The sequence below is a fragment of the Microtus oregoni genome, unplaced genomic scaffold, assembly GCF_018167655.1.
Source record: "Microtus oregoni isolate MIOR12 unplaced genomic scaffold, Mior012 000045F_ref0000178, whole genome shotgun sequence".
Classification (NCBI taxonomy): domain Eukaryota; kingdom Metazoa; phylum Chordata; class Mammalia; order Rodentia; family Cricetidae; genus Microtus; species Microtus oregoni.
In genome coordinates, this window is record NW_024543219.1 from 603,933 (window position 1) to 621,959 (window position 18,027).

At 47.0% G+C, this 18,027-nt stretch overlaps 1 protein-coding gene across 3 annotated transcripts in view; it reads right to left on the bottom strand.

The window, feature by feature from the left end:
• Positions 1-18,027, bottom strand: part of Spata13 (spermatogenesis associated 13) — a 136,611-nt gene that overhangs the window by 39,850 nt on the left and 78,734 nt on the right. For all 3 annotated transcript variants that reach the window (XM_041633934.1, XM_041633935.1, XM_041633933.1), the window contains one exon: positions 16,713-16,857. In XM_041633934.1, coding sequence (XP_041489868.1) covers positions 16,713-16,857 — 145 coding nt within the window. The remainder of the gene's footprint in view (positions 1-16,712; positions 16,858-18,027) is intronic.

Here is an 18,027-nt window from a genome sequence, read left to right on the forward strand (position 1 = left end):
GGCCTGTTCCTAATCCTTTCTTTGCAAAGGAACACAATTTCTGGATTCCTCAGACCCTGTGGAATCCACACTATCTCACAGCAGGGCTGGGGACAGCATTCTACTATGCAGTCTCAGCAGCCAGCAAAACACTAACAGCAAGGACGCGCCTACAGATAAGTAAATGCATTCATCCCTTGTACAAGTAAATAGAGCCAATACCATAATCCCTTGGTATGCAGTATAACACAGGCAGAGAAAGGGCTCATGGGAAAGGACACATGACCTCTACACCTGACAGGGCTTGGGTCACGGCAGCCTTAACCAACCTTCCTTACAGCCTAGTTACCGTCACCCTCTTTAGGGGCTCAACAACTGAGATGGGATCTCATATTTCCATTTTTGTCCCCTTTAAGACAGAGTTTCTCTCTGCAGTGTTCCAAGGTCTGGAATTATAGGTGTGAACCACCGTGCTCAGCTCCAAGTCTTCATTCAAAAAAAGCTTTCGAGAAACAGTATGAAGAAAATGTAGGAGTGGCTGGGCATAGCAAGGCACACTGTAATGCCAGCAGGATGGGTATAGGGGGCATGCTGTAGCCCCAGGGCTTGGGAGATAGAAACTAGAGGGCAACTTCAAGACCATCCTGTGCTACCAAGTCTCCTTGGGTAAAGCTGCCTGCTACAAGGCCTGACAACCTGAGTTTGATCCCTGGAACCCATGTGGTAGGAGAGATCCAAACCCCCCAAATTTTCCTCTCACCTCCACATAAATGCTGCATCACCTGAGTATATGTCACTCGCTACATGACAATAAAATTTAAAATCAAGGAATAAACCAAAGCAGACAGACCTACCCTGAATAATAACGGTAACAAAGATCAAACGAAAAGACTTTTGGGGGGTTGAGGGAATGGAGACCATGCTAGGCAAGTCATTTCCAGCTCAGGTTGGTCTCAGACATGCACCCCAATGCCCTGCGAAAAGTTATACTTGAAGGAACCACAAAGGTGCCCCACACTTACCTGATCCTGCCCCCACACTTGGGACCCACACTCCGTTACACGGGACACTGTCTTTCTTTTTGCCCTTTGTTCTAATAAGACACTGAGGGGTTGTTATTAGGGTAATAAACTTTTAGGTAATCCACGGACAATGATGCAGTGACTCAAGTTCTGGGTCCCAAGAATCCACGGAGAAGAGTCAGGAGAGTTTCCTCCCTAACGACCTGAGTGTAAAGTGTATATACACAGCTTCAGCTGTAGCTGGGTGTCCTGAACAGAGGAGCTCCAAGCCACTCTGTAAATAGGGTGACCTGTCCAGAATGGATCTGAGTCAGAGCTTATGGACTCAATTCCCCCTTCACTGATGATTTAAGATGCTGAGATAGCAACCTGCCGCGGGATCCCGTGTAGGCTTTAGGACCCACAAGTCTGTTCACCATAAATCATCCCAACAGTGGTTAGGACAGGCGGAATGATGCCAGGTGAGCTGCGCAAGTCTCCCCTCCTCTCGACTGCATTACTTTATTCTGCTAATTGTACCCAACTACAGCAGAAACATGTGGCCTGTTTTAAAGTAAATTATCAATAGGTGAGTCCATTAATCCCGAAATATTAGAAATAGAATTCTAAATAACTACACAAACACATTTTTACAAAGAAATACGATTCTATAGCTTTTCATATTTCAATTTATCTAAGTGGAAAAAATCAAATAAAATATGACACAAACAGCAAGCACTTATGGAATAAATCCCCTCACTTATGGAATAAATCCTTTAGGGAAGATGGGGAGCTGGGTTAATATCCAGAGTATATAATTTTTTTAAGTGAAACAATTCAACAACAACAAAAAAATATCAAACAAAATGAAAACTTGGCGGCTGGGCAGTCATGGTGCACGCCCTTAATCCCAGCACTCGAGAGGCAGAGGCAGGCAGATGTGTTTGAGTTCGAGACCAACCTGATTTGCAGAGTGAGCTCCAGGACAGGCTTCAAAACTACACAAAGACACTCTGTCTCAAAAAGCCAAAAACTGGGCAAAAAATATTGAGTGGACTGTCTCCCAAATAGCCAATCAATCTATAAACGTCTTTTAGAAATATAAACCAGGGAAATGAAATCTCATGATTCCGGGAGATGACATCATAACCCTACATCAAGGCTGTCCCTCACTATTTGTGCTAGGATGGAACGGAGGAGCCTGAGCATCCTGGGTGAGCTCCACAGCAGAGCCACAGCCTCCTCCGGGACTAAACCTCCTCAAATGCACGTGTTGTTACTTGCACCAAAACCATTTAGCAAGGGTGAACAATGGCTCATGCATGTTAACGAGCTTTCAGAGGCGGCCACACAGGGCTAGAAGGCTTTTAAAATCATTACAAATTGATCCCTGGCGCTTACAGGATATTTTCAATTATAAAAGGAGGAACGCACCGCCCGGGTTCAGAAGACTCTACCAACTACTGCAATCCTAACGTCAGAACTGCAATCCTAACGTCTGGACCCCTTCCCAGCTTTCTGTTGCAGCGTCCTGCTCCAGTGCAGAACCTGAAGCCTCTTTGATCAAGGTCACCAAGCTCTTCCAGGCCGGAGTCACTTAACTGCAATTATTCATCTGGCTTGTTGTTGGCTTTTTCTTGAAATGGATTTTCCCTGTGGTACCCAGCTGATCTCCAATTCCTGGGTGCAAGCGAAGCCTCAGCCTTTCTAGTATCTGGGAACCACAGACACAAGCCACTGGGGCCTATGTTCCATCTCACATAGAGGAGCTCCAACCAACTCCTGGCACTCTACTCATCCCGACTATTTTCTATCTCTGTGAATTTCTCTTCCTGCCCCCACCCCACTTCTGGTCCAGGAAGTCCTTATCTTCAGCCTGGGTCCCTCTCCCACACAACACAGCCTTGTGATCTGGGGCCTACTAAAGACTAAGCTGACGGCTCCGGTTCCACACACGGGGCTGGGAACCTGCTCCCAGTCACCCTGGCATCAATGTCATCATGGACTTCACCCTCACCCACAGCATCCGGACAATTCTTTAGACTTCCGTGCTCTTCGCGTCCCCAATACTACTGTCAAGTTTTCCTACTTCTGAACTACAGGGCAACCTCATTGGGCAAGGGACACCTCCCACTAGCAATCGAGCCAACGAAGGCTCTGAAACGCACATCTGACCACCTCCCTCCAGCTCAAGCCACAGATCAACTCCAGGCAGCCTAGGCCATCCTTCCTTCTGGTAGCTGAATCTCAGGTTTAAATTGGCCTCTAAACCCTCTGGCTGCCAAAGACTCCAGGCTATTTAAACTCAGGTCCTCCCACCGGAAGCAATTTGGGCTGACCCCTCCCACCTCCAGGGAGCTAGTCACTGACCACTGACAGTGACCCACAGAGTGGCCTGGTCAGATCAGCTGCAGACAGTAGAGGAGCAGTCGTCAGGATGACACAGGACTGGACTCGTCCCTTGCGCAAGCTTTCCTGCCCAATTCACACCATGATGCATCAGTTATGATTTTCTCAACACCGCAGTGAACCCAGAGACACAGGCCAGGCAGCTGAGGCACAGACCGCTTCTCCTCTCTCTCATTTTTAGAACACATCTTTGAGAAGTTCATAGCATGTGTTTTGACCGTACTCATTCCCTCTCCCAGCTCCTCCCAGGTTCAAGCCCCTTTCCAAACACATTCAACCTTGTGGTCTCTAAAAAACAAACAGAAAACCGCCGCCGCCACCACCAACAAAACACTCTGATCAGGACTATGCGAGCCAAATAAATGCTTTCCTCCCCAAATTGCTTTTGGTCAAGGTCTTGATTATCAGGGCAACAAAAAGCAAACTAGAACTCTGCCTATGGCAAGGGGTCTCATATATACAGCAGGGACAAAATACTGTCAAATAAACCCAAAACAGAAAGAAGTACCAACACGGATAGAGGTCAGAGGAAACTTTGGATGTCAACTCTCACCTACCTTGTTTTGTGACAGGACCTCTTGTCATCCGTGTCCCATCTGTCCCTACCCCTGCTATGTAGGCCAGGCCAGCTGACCCCTAAGCTTCCAGGGACTCTCCTGTCCCACTTCCTATCTTCCTGTAAGAGCACTGGGACTGGAGACATATGTGCTACCATCACCAAGGGTGACACTGGTTCTGGGAACTTGAACCCCAATCCTCATACTTTCTCAGTAGGCACTTTCCCCACTTGGCCATCTCCTCAGGCCTGTGCTTTGGGGTTGGCGGAGCCTTATACTGGTACTGGAGGTGGCGCCTGGTACTCATCTTGTTGGCCAGATGGATTTTACTCCTAACAACATTCCTGCCTCAGCTTCCCAAGTGCTGAGATTACACACAGAAGCCATACACCTAGCTTTTGTTTGTCTAATTAATTTATTAGTATTTTATTCTTTGATAATCTTATACATGTATACAGTGTTTCTTCCTTAATGGTTCTTGAGGCAGGGTCTTACATCGCCCAATCAAATCTCTGAAGCCAAGGATACCCTTGAGTCCCTAACCTTCCTGGCTCTACTTCCCAAGGCCTAGGATTACAGGTGTGTACCAATCACCATGCCCCAATTTTTTAAAAAAAGAAGTTTCTTTGAAGTCACAGCACATTTAAAATCTAACTTAGAAACAAGCAAAATGAGAGAAAGGAGAAGGAAATGAAACCCAAATAAGACAGATGGAAAAGCAAACAAAATTAAAGACTCTGTCCCAGGCCCCTTGAGTACGGCTTGGCATTCCTCCCCAGCTACAGGAGGCAGAAGACAGACAGCACCACAAAATAGAATAAATCAATTCAACTTAGAAAGGCTTGGAGCAGCCAGGGTACTTCCCTAGCTGATACCAACCAGGCCCTCACAGCAGGTCAGACAGCGGTTCCTGACAGTTTCACACTTAGCAACTGATCATAAAAAAAAACAAAATTGGAAGCAGCGCCAGGCACCGTGCTGTGTGAGGCAGGTATTCCTCTGTCAGTCCCAGGCCAGCCAGGGCTACAGAGCGAGACCCAGGCTCAAAGCACACAATCAACAACCCAAACACGGAATCAACACCAAGTGATCTCACAACTGATACCAGTTCTTTAATTAGGGAAAAGAAAATGTGTGCACAAATTTTTGTACTGAGTTAGGTGTACAGTTGGTTCACTATAAAATGGGGGGGAAATGCAAGCGTCTCTGCATTTACACAATTGAATTTTGAAACTACTTGTCCCTAAACACTGGAAAAGGCCTGGGACATTTTCTTATTTAGACAAAGCAAGATTAAATCTGTGTTGTGTATGTTCTGCACCTGATGAAGTCAAGGGAGGCGCTGGTAGGTTGCCTAGCAGCCGCGAGAGGGTGGGGTCAAAGGAGGGGGCGGAGCCCAGGGAGGGGCCCGGACAGAGAGCCTGCGGCAGGTTGGATCAGAGGGAATTTCCAGCTGCCCTAAGTGCCCATCTCCCTGGGCTCCTACACATCTGTACACATCTGTACAAAATAAAAAGAAAATCTTGAAGAAGAAAAAGAATTTAAAAATAGTTTTCACATTCTTATTAAAGCAAAAGGCAGTGTGCCATATGCTGAAGTTCTTCTTTTTTTTAATCACTGAGATATCTGTGCTATACAGCTATAACTCCAGCTCTCAGAAGGGACAGTTATAAGGGTCAGCCTGACCTACACAGTGAGTTCCAGGTTAGTCGGGCTCCACAGTAAGACAACTGCTCCCAAAATCTAAACCAAACCAAAAACAATAGAAAAAAATTCATTTTGAAAATGTAATTCTTATTCTCATATTTAGTTCTAGCATTGCACAATAAAAACAGTGACCAATCGCAGTCCATCTGTAATAAACAATTTGTTTGAAATGGGTCAGTCTCAGACTCCTGCTCTCTGAGCTTTTCCCAGAGCTGAGATTACGTACATACGTACGTACATATGTGTGTGCGTGTGCGTGTGCATGTGCGTGTGTGTGTGTGTGTGTGTGTGTGCGCGCGCGCGCATGTGCGCGCGCTTGCTTATGCATCCGACTTCACTAGATTTCTTTCTGGCAGCTGAACGCAGAGCAGGTTTTCAAGGCTCCTCCCCTCACCAGTGATTGGCTGTGCCAGTGTGCTTCGCGGTCAGCCGCTCCCTCCACATCAGTCATAGGCTGATTTCCAGCCCCTTGGGACGTTCACATCCCTAAGACAGAATCCATACACAGCCTGTCCCGGATTTTAATCATTCCTAGATGACTTGCAGCTCCCAAAACTGTGCAAACACGGTGTGAAAGGATTACACTGGGCTGTAAACATACAGAATAATGATGAGGGAAATGTTTCCATCCGATCTACACGCAAGTTTTCTTCCAAATGTTTTTATCTGAGACTTGTTCAGTTAGTAAGTGTGGATCCCACAGATAGGAAGGACAACTGTGATCTCTCTCGAGTGTCCTTTGCAGAAGGAGTTGTTCTTTATCTGTATCGTGCCTTGAAAGGATTGGAGTTGTAGGGCTGGACACGGCTCAGTGGTAAAGCACTGGCCTGGGGTATGCAGGGCACTGGGTTGGATCCCAGGCCCTGGGTGGGGCAGGGAGGACAGAAATTACAGTTGCTTCTCTGTGTGTGGTGATGACTCACGTCTACAACAATGTTGCTAGAAACGCATGGTCTTCTGAGGGAGACTGGCAGATTCCACCTGGTGCACTAGAAATCTAGACTGGGTTGGTTTGATTCTGTGTGTGTGTGTGTGTGTGTGTGTGTGTGTGTGTGTGTGTGTGTGAGAGAGAGAGAGAGAGAGAGAGAGAGAGAGAGAGAGAATAATAATTGAGTGATTACTGGAATAAGTTAGAAGGATTTTATAAAGCCATAAAAAGTCAGTTCATACTGGGTATGTGACTCACATTTATAATTCCAGCACTTGGGAGGTTAGAGCAGGAAGACTGTTGTCAATGTGAGGCCAATCCGAGCTATATAATTTGAGGCACCCTGGGCTACAGAGAAAGTCCTATCTCAAAAAAATTTTAAAAATTTTAAAAAAGCCGGGCGGTGGTGGCACACATCTTTAATCCCAGAACTCCACGGAGACAGAGGCAGGCGGATCTCTGTGAGTTCAAGGCCAGCCTGGTTTACAAGAGCTAGTTCCAGGGCAGGCTCCAAAGCTACAGAGAAACCCTGTCTTGAAAATCAACCTTCCCCCCCAAAAAACTTTTTTTTAAAGGATAATTGACATGACTCAGCGGGTGATGGCGTTTGCTCACCATCAGGGCTGACAACTTGACCTCAATCCCTGGGACCCACACGGAAGAGAGAGAAAAGACTCCTGTAAGTTGTCCTCTGGCCTCCTCATGCAGGCACACACAGCTACTTAAATAATTGAAATACTACATGTTTTGATCAGCAAAGCAAGCCAAGCACGATGGCATGTGCTTAGAACCCAGCGCAGGGATGCAGCAGCAGAAGTGGCTGAGGACATGCGGTAAGACCCTCTCTCTCAAAACAACCGAAAACAGAAACAAAAGTTAACTCACCTCCAGGTTAAGTTGCTATTATTGTCCCCAACTAACCTCCTCACTCTTTCTTTGTTGTCTCTCATTACTACCAGCTGCTTTAGCATGCTACTGATTTACTGACCAACTTACTTTTTAAAGATGCTGGGGCTAGAACCCATGGTTTTTTTTTTTTTTTGTTAGTTTTGTTGTTGTTGTTTTGTTTTGTTTTTCAAGACAGAGTTTCTCTGTGTAGCTTTGGAGCCTGTCCTGGAACTCACTCTGTAGACCAGGCTAGCCTCGAACTCACAGAGTTCCATCTGCCTCTGATGGGATTAAAGGTATTCACTGCCACCACCCATCTAGAACCCATGTTTTAAGCAAGAGTCCTGCTGAATTGCTAAAGTGATTTTAAAAAATATAACACAGCTGAGGTGATGGCCCAGCATTAAAAGGCACATTAACGGTCTTTTAGAGATGTAAGTTCAGTTCCTACCACTCTCATTGGGTAGCTCAGCAATGCCTGTAACTCAGAGGAATGCCCTGGCCTCCTCAGGTACTACACTTAAATATTAACTCCCCCGCCCCAGACATTAAGGAAACTAGACAGTCTTCTTTTTTGAACATAGTTTATCGTAAGAGCAAACTGGAATAAATTTTTTTTTTTTTTTGTGGTTTTTCGAGACAGGGTTTCTCTGTGGTTTTGGAGCCTGTCCTGGAACTAGCTCTTGTAGACCAGGCTGGTCTCGAACTCACAGAGATCCGCCTGCTTCTGCCTCCCGAGTGCTGGGATTAAAGGTGTGCGCCACCACCGCCCGGCCTGGAATAAAAATTTTAAAGTATCAAATATGACTTGGTAAAATATATGGGCTAGGCAGACTCAGAAATACAAATATATTTTCCCTGGGGTGTGTGTGTTAAAAGGAGGCGTGTGAAGGCCAGGCATGACAGCACGTGCCTTACTCTTAACAGTGTGGACTGTGAGGCAGGATGATAAGTTTAAGGGCTTCCCAGGCTACACAGAGAGTTCAAGGCTAGCCTAGGAAACAGAGAGGGACAGTCAAACTAAAAAAAGATTAAAGGGTTGGGAATGTAGGCCAGCGACAGAGCATGCTCAAGGCCTTGGGACCTATCCCTGAAGCCCTAGAGAGGGTACTTTCACTATTTGGCCCACACTGGCCTTAAACTCTTGTCCTGCCTTAGCCTCTAGAGTGCTGCAGTCACAGGCGGTACCACCACACCCAGCTGACCGCAGCACTTTTAGCTAGGAACTTTACAAAGACACTTAAAGGGCCACTGTGATTCATTGCCCTCACTCCGTTATCTCCAACACCACACCCATGCTGGAGAAAGGCGTTCTCAGGACTGCCCAGGAGCCTTCCTTCACAGTACTTCAGGCTATCAAGAGATAAGGATAGCTTCTAAACTGAACACAGGAGAGGGCCCAGAGCTAGAGAGAACACAGCCGTCCTGGCAAGCATGTGAGAAGAAAGACCACTACACTGAGAAGGCCCAGATCTTTGTTTCTTAAAGAAAAGAAAGAATGAAAGCTAGCTAGCTGGGTGTGATCATGCACAGTTATTATCCCAGCAATTGAGGGGGAGAAACAGTAAGGATCCCTGAGTTTGAAATCAGCTTAGGTTCAAGCAGAAAGCTAGCTAGCTAGCTGGGTGTGGTCATGCACAGTTATAATCCCAGCAGTTGAGGGGGAGAAACAGAAGGATCCCTGAGTTTGAGATCAGCTTAGGTTTGAACATGACTATGCCTCACAACAAGAGCAACAACAGAAAAAAGTGGACACAAAACCACTCACATCTCTGGAAGTTGTAGCCATAGACACAGTGTTTTCTTTGGTGACTGGGATGAAGCCCAGGACTTCCCACACCCTAAGCCTGTGCTCTGCCACTGGGCATTGACAGTTCTGCTTGTGCAGATTTTGATGCAGGACCAGGGAGGAAGAAATAAGCTTTTAGGCACTCACTGAGTGATGACCAGTATTTCTCAAATTTTATTTCAGTTTTTTCTCATGGGTAAAAGTGATGAGAAATAAACAAATCTTTTATTTAACTTTATTCAGAAATTATTTCAGTATGTCTATGATGTGGGATTCCCCTCTGTATGCTGTAAATACCATTGGTTAATAAAGAAACTGCTTTGGACCTATAGCAGGGCAGAACTTAGTTAGGCGGGGGAAAACTAAACTGAATGCTGGGAAGAAGAAGGTGGAGTCAAAGAGAAGCCATGTAGCTCTAATGGAACTTTAGCTGGTAAGCCACAACCACATGGCAATACAAGAGCTAATGGGCCAAGCAGTGTATTAAATAACATGGTTTCTGTGTGATTATTTTGGGTCTGAGCTGCAGGGCAGCTGGGAAACAAACAAGTGACCTCTTCACAACGTGTTTCTATAATAATGACTTAGAAACAGGGGCTGCTGGGAAGATAGCTAAGCCAGTAACATTCTTAACCTGGAAGCCTGGGGACCTAAGTCAGATCCCCAGAACCCATGTAAAGAAAAGCTAAGCACAGAGCCACACGGCTGTAAGTCCAGGACTGAGAGAAGAGGAGGCAGATAGGCTCCTAAGGCTGGCTGGTGAGCAAGCTTATACTACACTTAGTGAACTATCTCAGAAGGAAAACAAAAATAAAAACAAACAAACAAAACCAAGGCAGGAGGTTCCTGTACAGTGATTCTTTCTGTTTTGTTTGATTTTTTAAGACAGGGTTTCTCTGTGTAGACCTAGCTGTCCCAGAATTCACTCTGTAGACCAGGCAAACTCACAGAGATCCACTTTCTTTGGCCTACCAAGTGCTGGGATTAAAGGCGCATGCCACTCTGGCTCCCAGTTAATGAGTTTTGAGCTCTTACAAGCACCCATTCATGCACGCACACACTCATTCACGCACACTCGCAGGCTCGTTCACAAAACCTTAAGTAACTGCAGGACTGTCAACAAGTTTCTTGACTATCTTTGCCCCTCACTCTGTTGCTTTTTCTCTCTAATTTTTCTGCTAAAGAAAAGCCTTGCCTAGATGTTAACTGTTAAATCTGCCTTCGAAGGTGCTTAGATGCTCCAGCCCTCCCACAAGAGCCAACAATCGCTGCGTCTGCTAACAAAACTAATGATTCGGGCTAGAAAGATGGCTCAGTGGTTAAGAGCATTGCCTGTTCTTCCAAAGGTCCTGAGTTCAATTTCCAGCAACCACATGGTGGCTCACAACCATCTGTAAAAGAGGTCTGGCGCCCTCTTCTGGCCTTCAGGCATACACACAGAATATTGTATACATAATAAATAAATAATTATTTAAAAAAAAAAAAACTAATGATTCATGTTGTCAACATTCAGTCCCGATGAAAACTTCTGAATTTGGCTCTTCAAATTTTTTTTTGTTTTAATTTACTCTTGATTTTTATTTTATGTGTTGGCCTGCATGAAGGTCTCTGCACCGTGCACCTGCAGTGCCTGTGGAGGCCAGAAGAGGGCAGTGGATCCCCTGGGACTAGAATAGCTGACAGCAATGTGCCATCAGGCGGGGCAATGAGTGCTCTTAACCACTGAGCCATCTCTCCCGCCCCAGTCCTTTTACATTATGTCCTGGCTTCTTGAGACAGGTTTCACTGTGTAGCTCAGGCTGTCATTGAACTCACAATGCTCCTGCCCCTTTAGTGCTGAGATTATAGGTGCCTGCTGTCATGCCTAGCCTCAAAACCATCTCTTAAATGAACTGGCTTGCTGCTGTCAGGACCCATGCAATGTCCACACACTCTATTAACGAACGTAACTGATTAAACCAGTCACATCTATCTGGGTAATACCTGGGTTCAACCCATAGGCTCATGAAGCTGGGGGCCATTTCAGAACTTTTCTGGTACATCGTCCAAACACCTCTATGGTGGTTAGAATGAGAAATGTCCCCCCATGGGATCAAATATTTGAATACTTGTTCCCCAGAAGGTGGTACTGTTTAGAGAGGTGGTGCAGCCTTGATGAAGGAGGCGCATCACTGTGGGGTAGGCTTTGAGAGTTCACCATCTGTCCACAGTTCCTGTTCCACGCTGTCTGTGTTATGCTTGCTACTGAAGGTGTGCTCCTGTTGCCACGATGGAATTGTAAGTCAGAATAAAACCCTTTTTTTCTACAAATTGTGTTTGGACATGGTATTTTATCACAGAAACAGAAGAGTAACTAAAACAGAAGTTGGTACCGAGAGTGGGATAGGTATGAAGAACCTGAGCATGCTGATTTGGGGGAGAATATAAAAGACTTTGGGACTCTGGACTAGAAAAGCAGATGAATACTGTAGGCAGAGCCTGGTGGTCCATCTTTGTGGCAGTGGTGAGATCAATGAGAATATAAAGGCCTGGCTCAAGAAGTTTCAGAGAACAGCAAAGACTTTAAGAGCAACTGAGCTAGAATCCATTCGTGTGTTACTGTGGCAACAAATCTGGATGCTTTCTGCCCTTGTCCTAAGAACTTGCCTGAGACGAAGTTGAAACATAATGGACTAGTTAATTTGATGGAGAAAACTTCAAGACAGTATAATGTAGAATCTATGGTAAGGTTAGTACTAATAACGCATGTGCATGTCTACAATACAAGACAGCAAGTGAGCCAGGAAGAAATACAAGATGCACACAGTCTGGAGAGGAAAACATCACTAGTAAGTGCCATGTTGTAGCCAAGGCTCCTGCTGAAAGAGAGAATGTAATTGTTATGGAGATTAGTTCCACTAAGGAGAGTCCTCTGGCTCCTCCCTAGAATGAAGGGAGAGGTGCCCTCAGAGCAAAACTGCATCTAGTTTAACTTCCAACCTGTGCAAGGAAAAGACCTAAAGCGCTTTCCTGTTCCTAGAAAGGAGCAATAAACAAAAACTTTTTTTAACCTCCATTAAAGTGTCACATGATTAATAAAGCGCAAAATCTGTTGGTCAGCCAAGTGTGACGGGGAAACCGAGGGCCCTGCATCTGGGGTCCCCACACAGCCCGTCATCTTTGGGCAGGTATTCTAAGTAAGTCGTTTTCCTGTTGACAGCCTTGCATCCTTTACCAGGTTATTATGCACCCAGCACAGAGTAAGTAACCCTTAGTGGAAGAGGTGCATCTTAATTCTCCAGACAGAGTGAGCTTGCACACATGGATGCTTGGAAGCTAATGGCTTGACATTAACACTGGGCCCCCAACGTGGGGCCAGGGGTGTGACTGACAGAAGACCTTCAAAGCTTGAAAAGTGAACCACAAAAGACGCTGTTTAATAGGCATGTGGGCATGATGCTCATGATGCCGGCATCAGCTAACCTCTCTCTTCATCTTGATGGGGGGCGGGGGGGCTCAGTGGATTCACTAAGAAACAAAGTACCCACCAGGCCATAGCTGCAGAAAGGGTGCCAGCCTGAGCTAGACCGCAGGGCCTGTCCTCACCAGGACTAATGATACGGTTCTCTGTAGGAACCAGACAGCTACTTGTGGGAAGCTGATTACAATGGACATTTTTATAACAGAGGGGCAATGATTTGTCCTCACTGAAAAAGCCACTTGTGCTGGACACAGATTACGCCCATCTCTTTGCTGGTCTCACTGAAGTCTCCTAAACTGCCATGGCGTCTCCCAGATGCCACATAGAACTTCCCAGTGACTGCCTCACACCCAACACCACCTCAGTGAGACCCAATGGTCTAGGAAGCTTGGAGACACACCCTGGTGCTGCCATGACACCCTGCAGGGGCACATGCTGTGAACCTGTGACTCATGTCACCGGGGGATGCTAAGCCACAGCCGGAAACCAGGGGTAAACACAGAGGCAGCTACTCTTGCAAAATGTCCTCCTCCCATTTAGCACTGCTCTAACTGCATCTCATCTCCAAGGGAAAAGCCCTTCCATGGGACATCCCAGCTCTAGCCCACCGAGTCAGAGCCTGGGCTCGTCAGTTCGGCCTCCTCTCGCTGCAGGGAAATGAACACCCGCGGGAACTGCTGGCGGCTTTTGTGGTCACTGCCACTGTGGATGCTCAGTGGGCCTCATACAGCAGCCTCACGCCCATCTTTCTTCTCTTCATTCGCCTTACCCCAAACTACTGTACTTGCTTTTCTCCTTCATTCGCTCTCTGGCTTTCAATCTTTAAGTTTTATTTATTGATTCATTGATTGAGATAGGATTTTGCTATATAGCTCAGGCTGGCCTGGAACTCACTGTAAAGCCCACAGTAACTTGGCTAACTTTCTGAGATTAGAGACACACACGGCCACATAGGCCTGGCCATGTTTTCCTTCCAAACAAAGCACAAACTAGGAGCCGGTAAGATGGCTCAGAGGGGAAAGGTACCTCCCGCCAAACCTGACGACTTGAGTTTGATCCCCAGGACTCATGGTGGAAAGGAAGAACAGACTCCTGCAAGTTGTTCTCTCTCCTACATACACACCCTATGGTGTGCTTGTGCCCCCCACCCCATGCACGCGTGAACACACAGACACACACACACGCACACAGGTTTCACTGTTGTTTTTTGTTTTGTTTTTCAAGACAGTATTTCTCTGTGAAGCCCTGGCTGTCCTAGAACTCACTCTGCAGATCAGGCTGGCCTCAAATTCAGAGTTCCACCTGCCTCTGCGTCCCGAGTGTTGGGATTAAAGGGTTGTGACACCACGCCCAGCTCTGCTGTTGTTTGTAATTGAAGCACAAACCAGAATGCACCGTTTTTCCTGTTGGCAATGACTCCATATAGTACTTAGAACCCCAAGACACGAGAGGCCTTTCTGTTTAGCCACTGTCTCTAACCACAGCGCCCTCTTCTGGCCATGTTTCCAGAGCTCAGTCACTGGCCTCCGTTTTGAACCTCTGTGTATTATCTGCTGCTGCTTTAGGGGACCCCACTACCTCTTCATTGCCCAGGTTGCTACTCAGTGTCATTCCTGCCCTTTCCTAGTCTCCACAAATATCACTAGTGGTGTAGAGAATCCCATCGGGAATGTATTCAAATGCTGGGATGTACAGTACCCCTCTGTATCCAAGTCCCTTTGGATGCCAAGCTCCTTCCTGGATACTCAAGCCCCTTTATCTAAAATAGCATGACCTTAGCACCCAGCAAACACATATCCTCCTATATACTTGAAATCATTTCTAGACGGCTCACAATACTGGTACAATGTAAATACCACGTGCACAGTCCTTCAGCCGTCTAGTCATGACAAGGCTAGGGCTGGAGTATGCAGCATGTGTGAGGGTCAAGGCACAGGAGCCTGGACACGTTCAGTAAAGATATGTCTTCTCAGTATTTCCAGTCTGTAGCAGATAAACTCAGAGGACATAAAACCCAAGAATACAGAAGTCATGTGTGTAGTCTTTGAAATGCTGTACCCTAAATTACTGCAATAGCCCCTGGCCCATAGTTGAGGCACTATACATTTTTGTAAGTAAACTGACTTTTGATAAAAAAGAGAAGAAGAACATAACAGATAATGAAGTAGGACCACTTTGTCCGACACATCCCTATGAGGTAAGAGGTGCTGGGAGAGGCAGGCAGCAGACAGTCAGAAGAGGGGTTGCCGAGTCAAAACCCTATGGCCTGGCTCTAGAGGAAGTTCCTTTTACGACATCATGGACACACGTGCACCAGTTCACAGACCTACGTGACCCTTCCCCACTTTCTACTATGATTCTGAAAGCCACCCGAGCAGCCGGAGAGGAAGCAGGAATTACCACACAGACTAAGGCCGTCGGCCTAGCAATGTCTGATGCAGCGACCAGCCTGTGGGTTATCTCCAAGGAAGGAGGGGCACTCCCATAGCATCTGGGGTAGGTACAGCACTGTGGGGTAGGGTGGTTTGGACATGAGTATCCCCCACCTTGCCGTCTTCTCCTGCAGAGCATCCCTGTTCTGTTAAACACTTCCCTGCTGATTCACTGTCTCTCGCGGGGCTTTAAGGGATGAAGGGAACTCTGTCCTGCTCATCGCTCTCCTCTGACACACTGTCAGTGCTCACTGCAGAGGGAGAGAGGAAGTGTGAGTGGACCCACGCCAAGGAAGGACTCTGTCGGGACCAGTCTGCTCCTGACACCAACTGGGCACACACTGACGGCAGGGAACCAAATACCTGTACAAATGCAGAGGCAGGGGGACACCACTCACATGGTGAACAGGCCATTGGGCTCAAACAGCTAGAGTCTCCATACTCTTGAAGTATGACAGAAGGGCAGGACAGGCTGGCCTCCCCCTTCCCCTGGTGGTACAGTGACCAGCGACACTGCTTCTTAAGGTTCCATGACTACTGGGGGCAATCCTGACATCATACATGTCCTACCTACCTAGTTCTCCAGCCATTCTCGGGGCACCTGACATTCTTCTAATCCATTCCTCTTTCCACCCTGCCCCCTATTCAGTTAGGGTCTCATGTAGACCAAGTTAGCCTCAAACTCACTATATGACTGAGGAGAACCTTGAACTTCTGATTCTCCTGCTTCTATCTCCCAAGTGCAGAGATGTTGGGCACGTACCACTATGCATGGTTTCATGTAGTACTAGGGACCGAGCTCAGGGCTTTGTGAAGGCTGGGCAGGTACTCCACCAATTGGACAACATAGTTTGTCTTAAACAAGTCAGTTAATTTTGGTGTTTTTAAAACCAAAGATCCCTAAAGGTTTTTGTTTCTGCTTTTTTATTAATTAAAAAAATACATAAATCATGAAATCGGGTGCTTGTGTGTAGGGGCTGAGGAGAAACCCCTCCATTCCTAAGAGCCTGACAACATCTTTCAAGCTTTTCTAGTCTTTGTTGGCAGCCGAGCACATGCAGGCATGAGAGACTTTGATACAACCACTGAAGCACTGAACCCCCACCCCCAAACGACGACAGCATCCTCACCCCAGGTCCCCAGTTGTGACTGGTGTATTTACAAAAGGGGGAAATGTGGGCAGCTATGTTTGCAGCAGGGAGACTGCCACAGAGTACGCAGGTGCAGATGGGGCTGCACAGGCCAGCCGAGGAGCCCAGAGGCTGGCAGAAGCTAGGAGAGATCTGGCATGGTGTTCCTACAGCCTTCAACAAACAAACATACCAAAAACATCCTCCACACTAGAGCCTTGGGTCTCTCCACCGGGATGGCTCTGCAGCAACTTAGGTGTGGAGACATGAGAGGAGGGAGCTGGCGTCTAAAACTCAGAGTAACCCAGATAACTACCGCAGCACTGCCCTGACCGAGAGAAAGATGGAGAAAGTGCAGAATCACCTGGGTGACTCGGACTCCCTGACATCAGACCAAAGGTTTCCGGGTTCAGAGGAAGCCCCAAGACTCACCGGTGGATGCTTTCATCTGCCGTCGGCGCCCCACGCGGTCCAGCCCGATGGGAGTGCTCTGGGAGAAGGTGAAGGGCCGGAGGCGGGCAGAGACAGCCTTGTAGGGTGGGACCTGGTGTGCAGGCACGGGAGGCCTGGCTGCTGGCTGCGAAAGGAAGTGAAGAGCTGTGAGAAGGTGCCAGGAAGTCTCAGCTCCTGCGAGCCACAGAACGCTCTGTGTTCTCACCCTGAACAACTGGCAGATGTGGAGTGGCTTCTGCAAACCCCACGACCAGCAGCAGGCTGCGCCAAGCTCGGGGGCAACAAGCTGTTCTAAGGTTTCCACAGCAGCCCCAGTGATGGCGCAGTCACATTTCATCCCTGCTAAGAGTGACACCACAGTGGTGAACAGAGAAGGAGATAGGAAGGCCAAGGCCGAGACAGCAGCAGAGCAGTTAGCTACAGTTAAGGAGATAGGTTGCCCAGAGTAGGATCAGAGAAAGCAAGGGCTGGGCCACAGCACACAGACACACATGGTCACAGATCTCCAGTGTTGCTTTGCTTTTTTTGTTTGTTTGTTTGTTTGGTGACTGGAGAGATGGCTCAGTGGTTAAGAGCACTGGCTACTATTTCAGAGGACCCAAGTTCAAGTCCCAGCACCTACAAGGCAGCTCACAACTGTAACTTTAGTTCCAGGGAATCTGACACCCTCACACAGACACAGGCAAAACACCAGTGCACATAATATAAAAATAAGTAAATCATTTTAAAAAATATTTTATTTTACATGTACAGGCGTATGTGTCTGTGTGTTATGTCTGCCACCTAAAAGTGGATGCCTGCCAGAGGCCTGAAGGTGTCTGACCCCTGGTGCTGCAGTTGCAGGCAGATGTGAGCTGCCCCCCACAGGCGTTCTAGAAGGCAAATAAGAATCATTAATCACTGAGCTGGCTCTCCTTTTGTCCCTTAGTTTGTATATCTGTAGACCAGGCTAGCCTCAATTTCACAATTCCTCTGCCTCAGCCTCTTCAGCTCTAGAATTAGAGGCAAGAACCACCATGTTGGCACACAATACTATCTTGATGCTCAGAAATAAAAGTATGTTCTAAGTATCTCAGATTATACCTCAACTGTGTCTTCCATTCAAATATATTAATATATTATAATACATTCAAATATATTGCAATTTGTTTTGGTTTAGGAATATTTCCTAACAAATGGGGTACCCTAAAAGACACTCAACTTCACTTTTGCTTGTGTTTTCTTGTTTTTGAGGCAAGGTCTCATAGTCCGCTCTGGCCTCAAACTCTGCAGAGCTGAATGACCTGGAGGGACC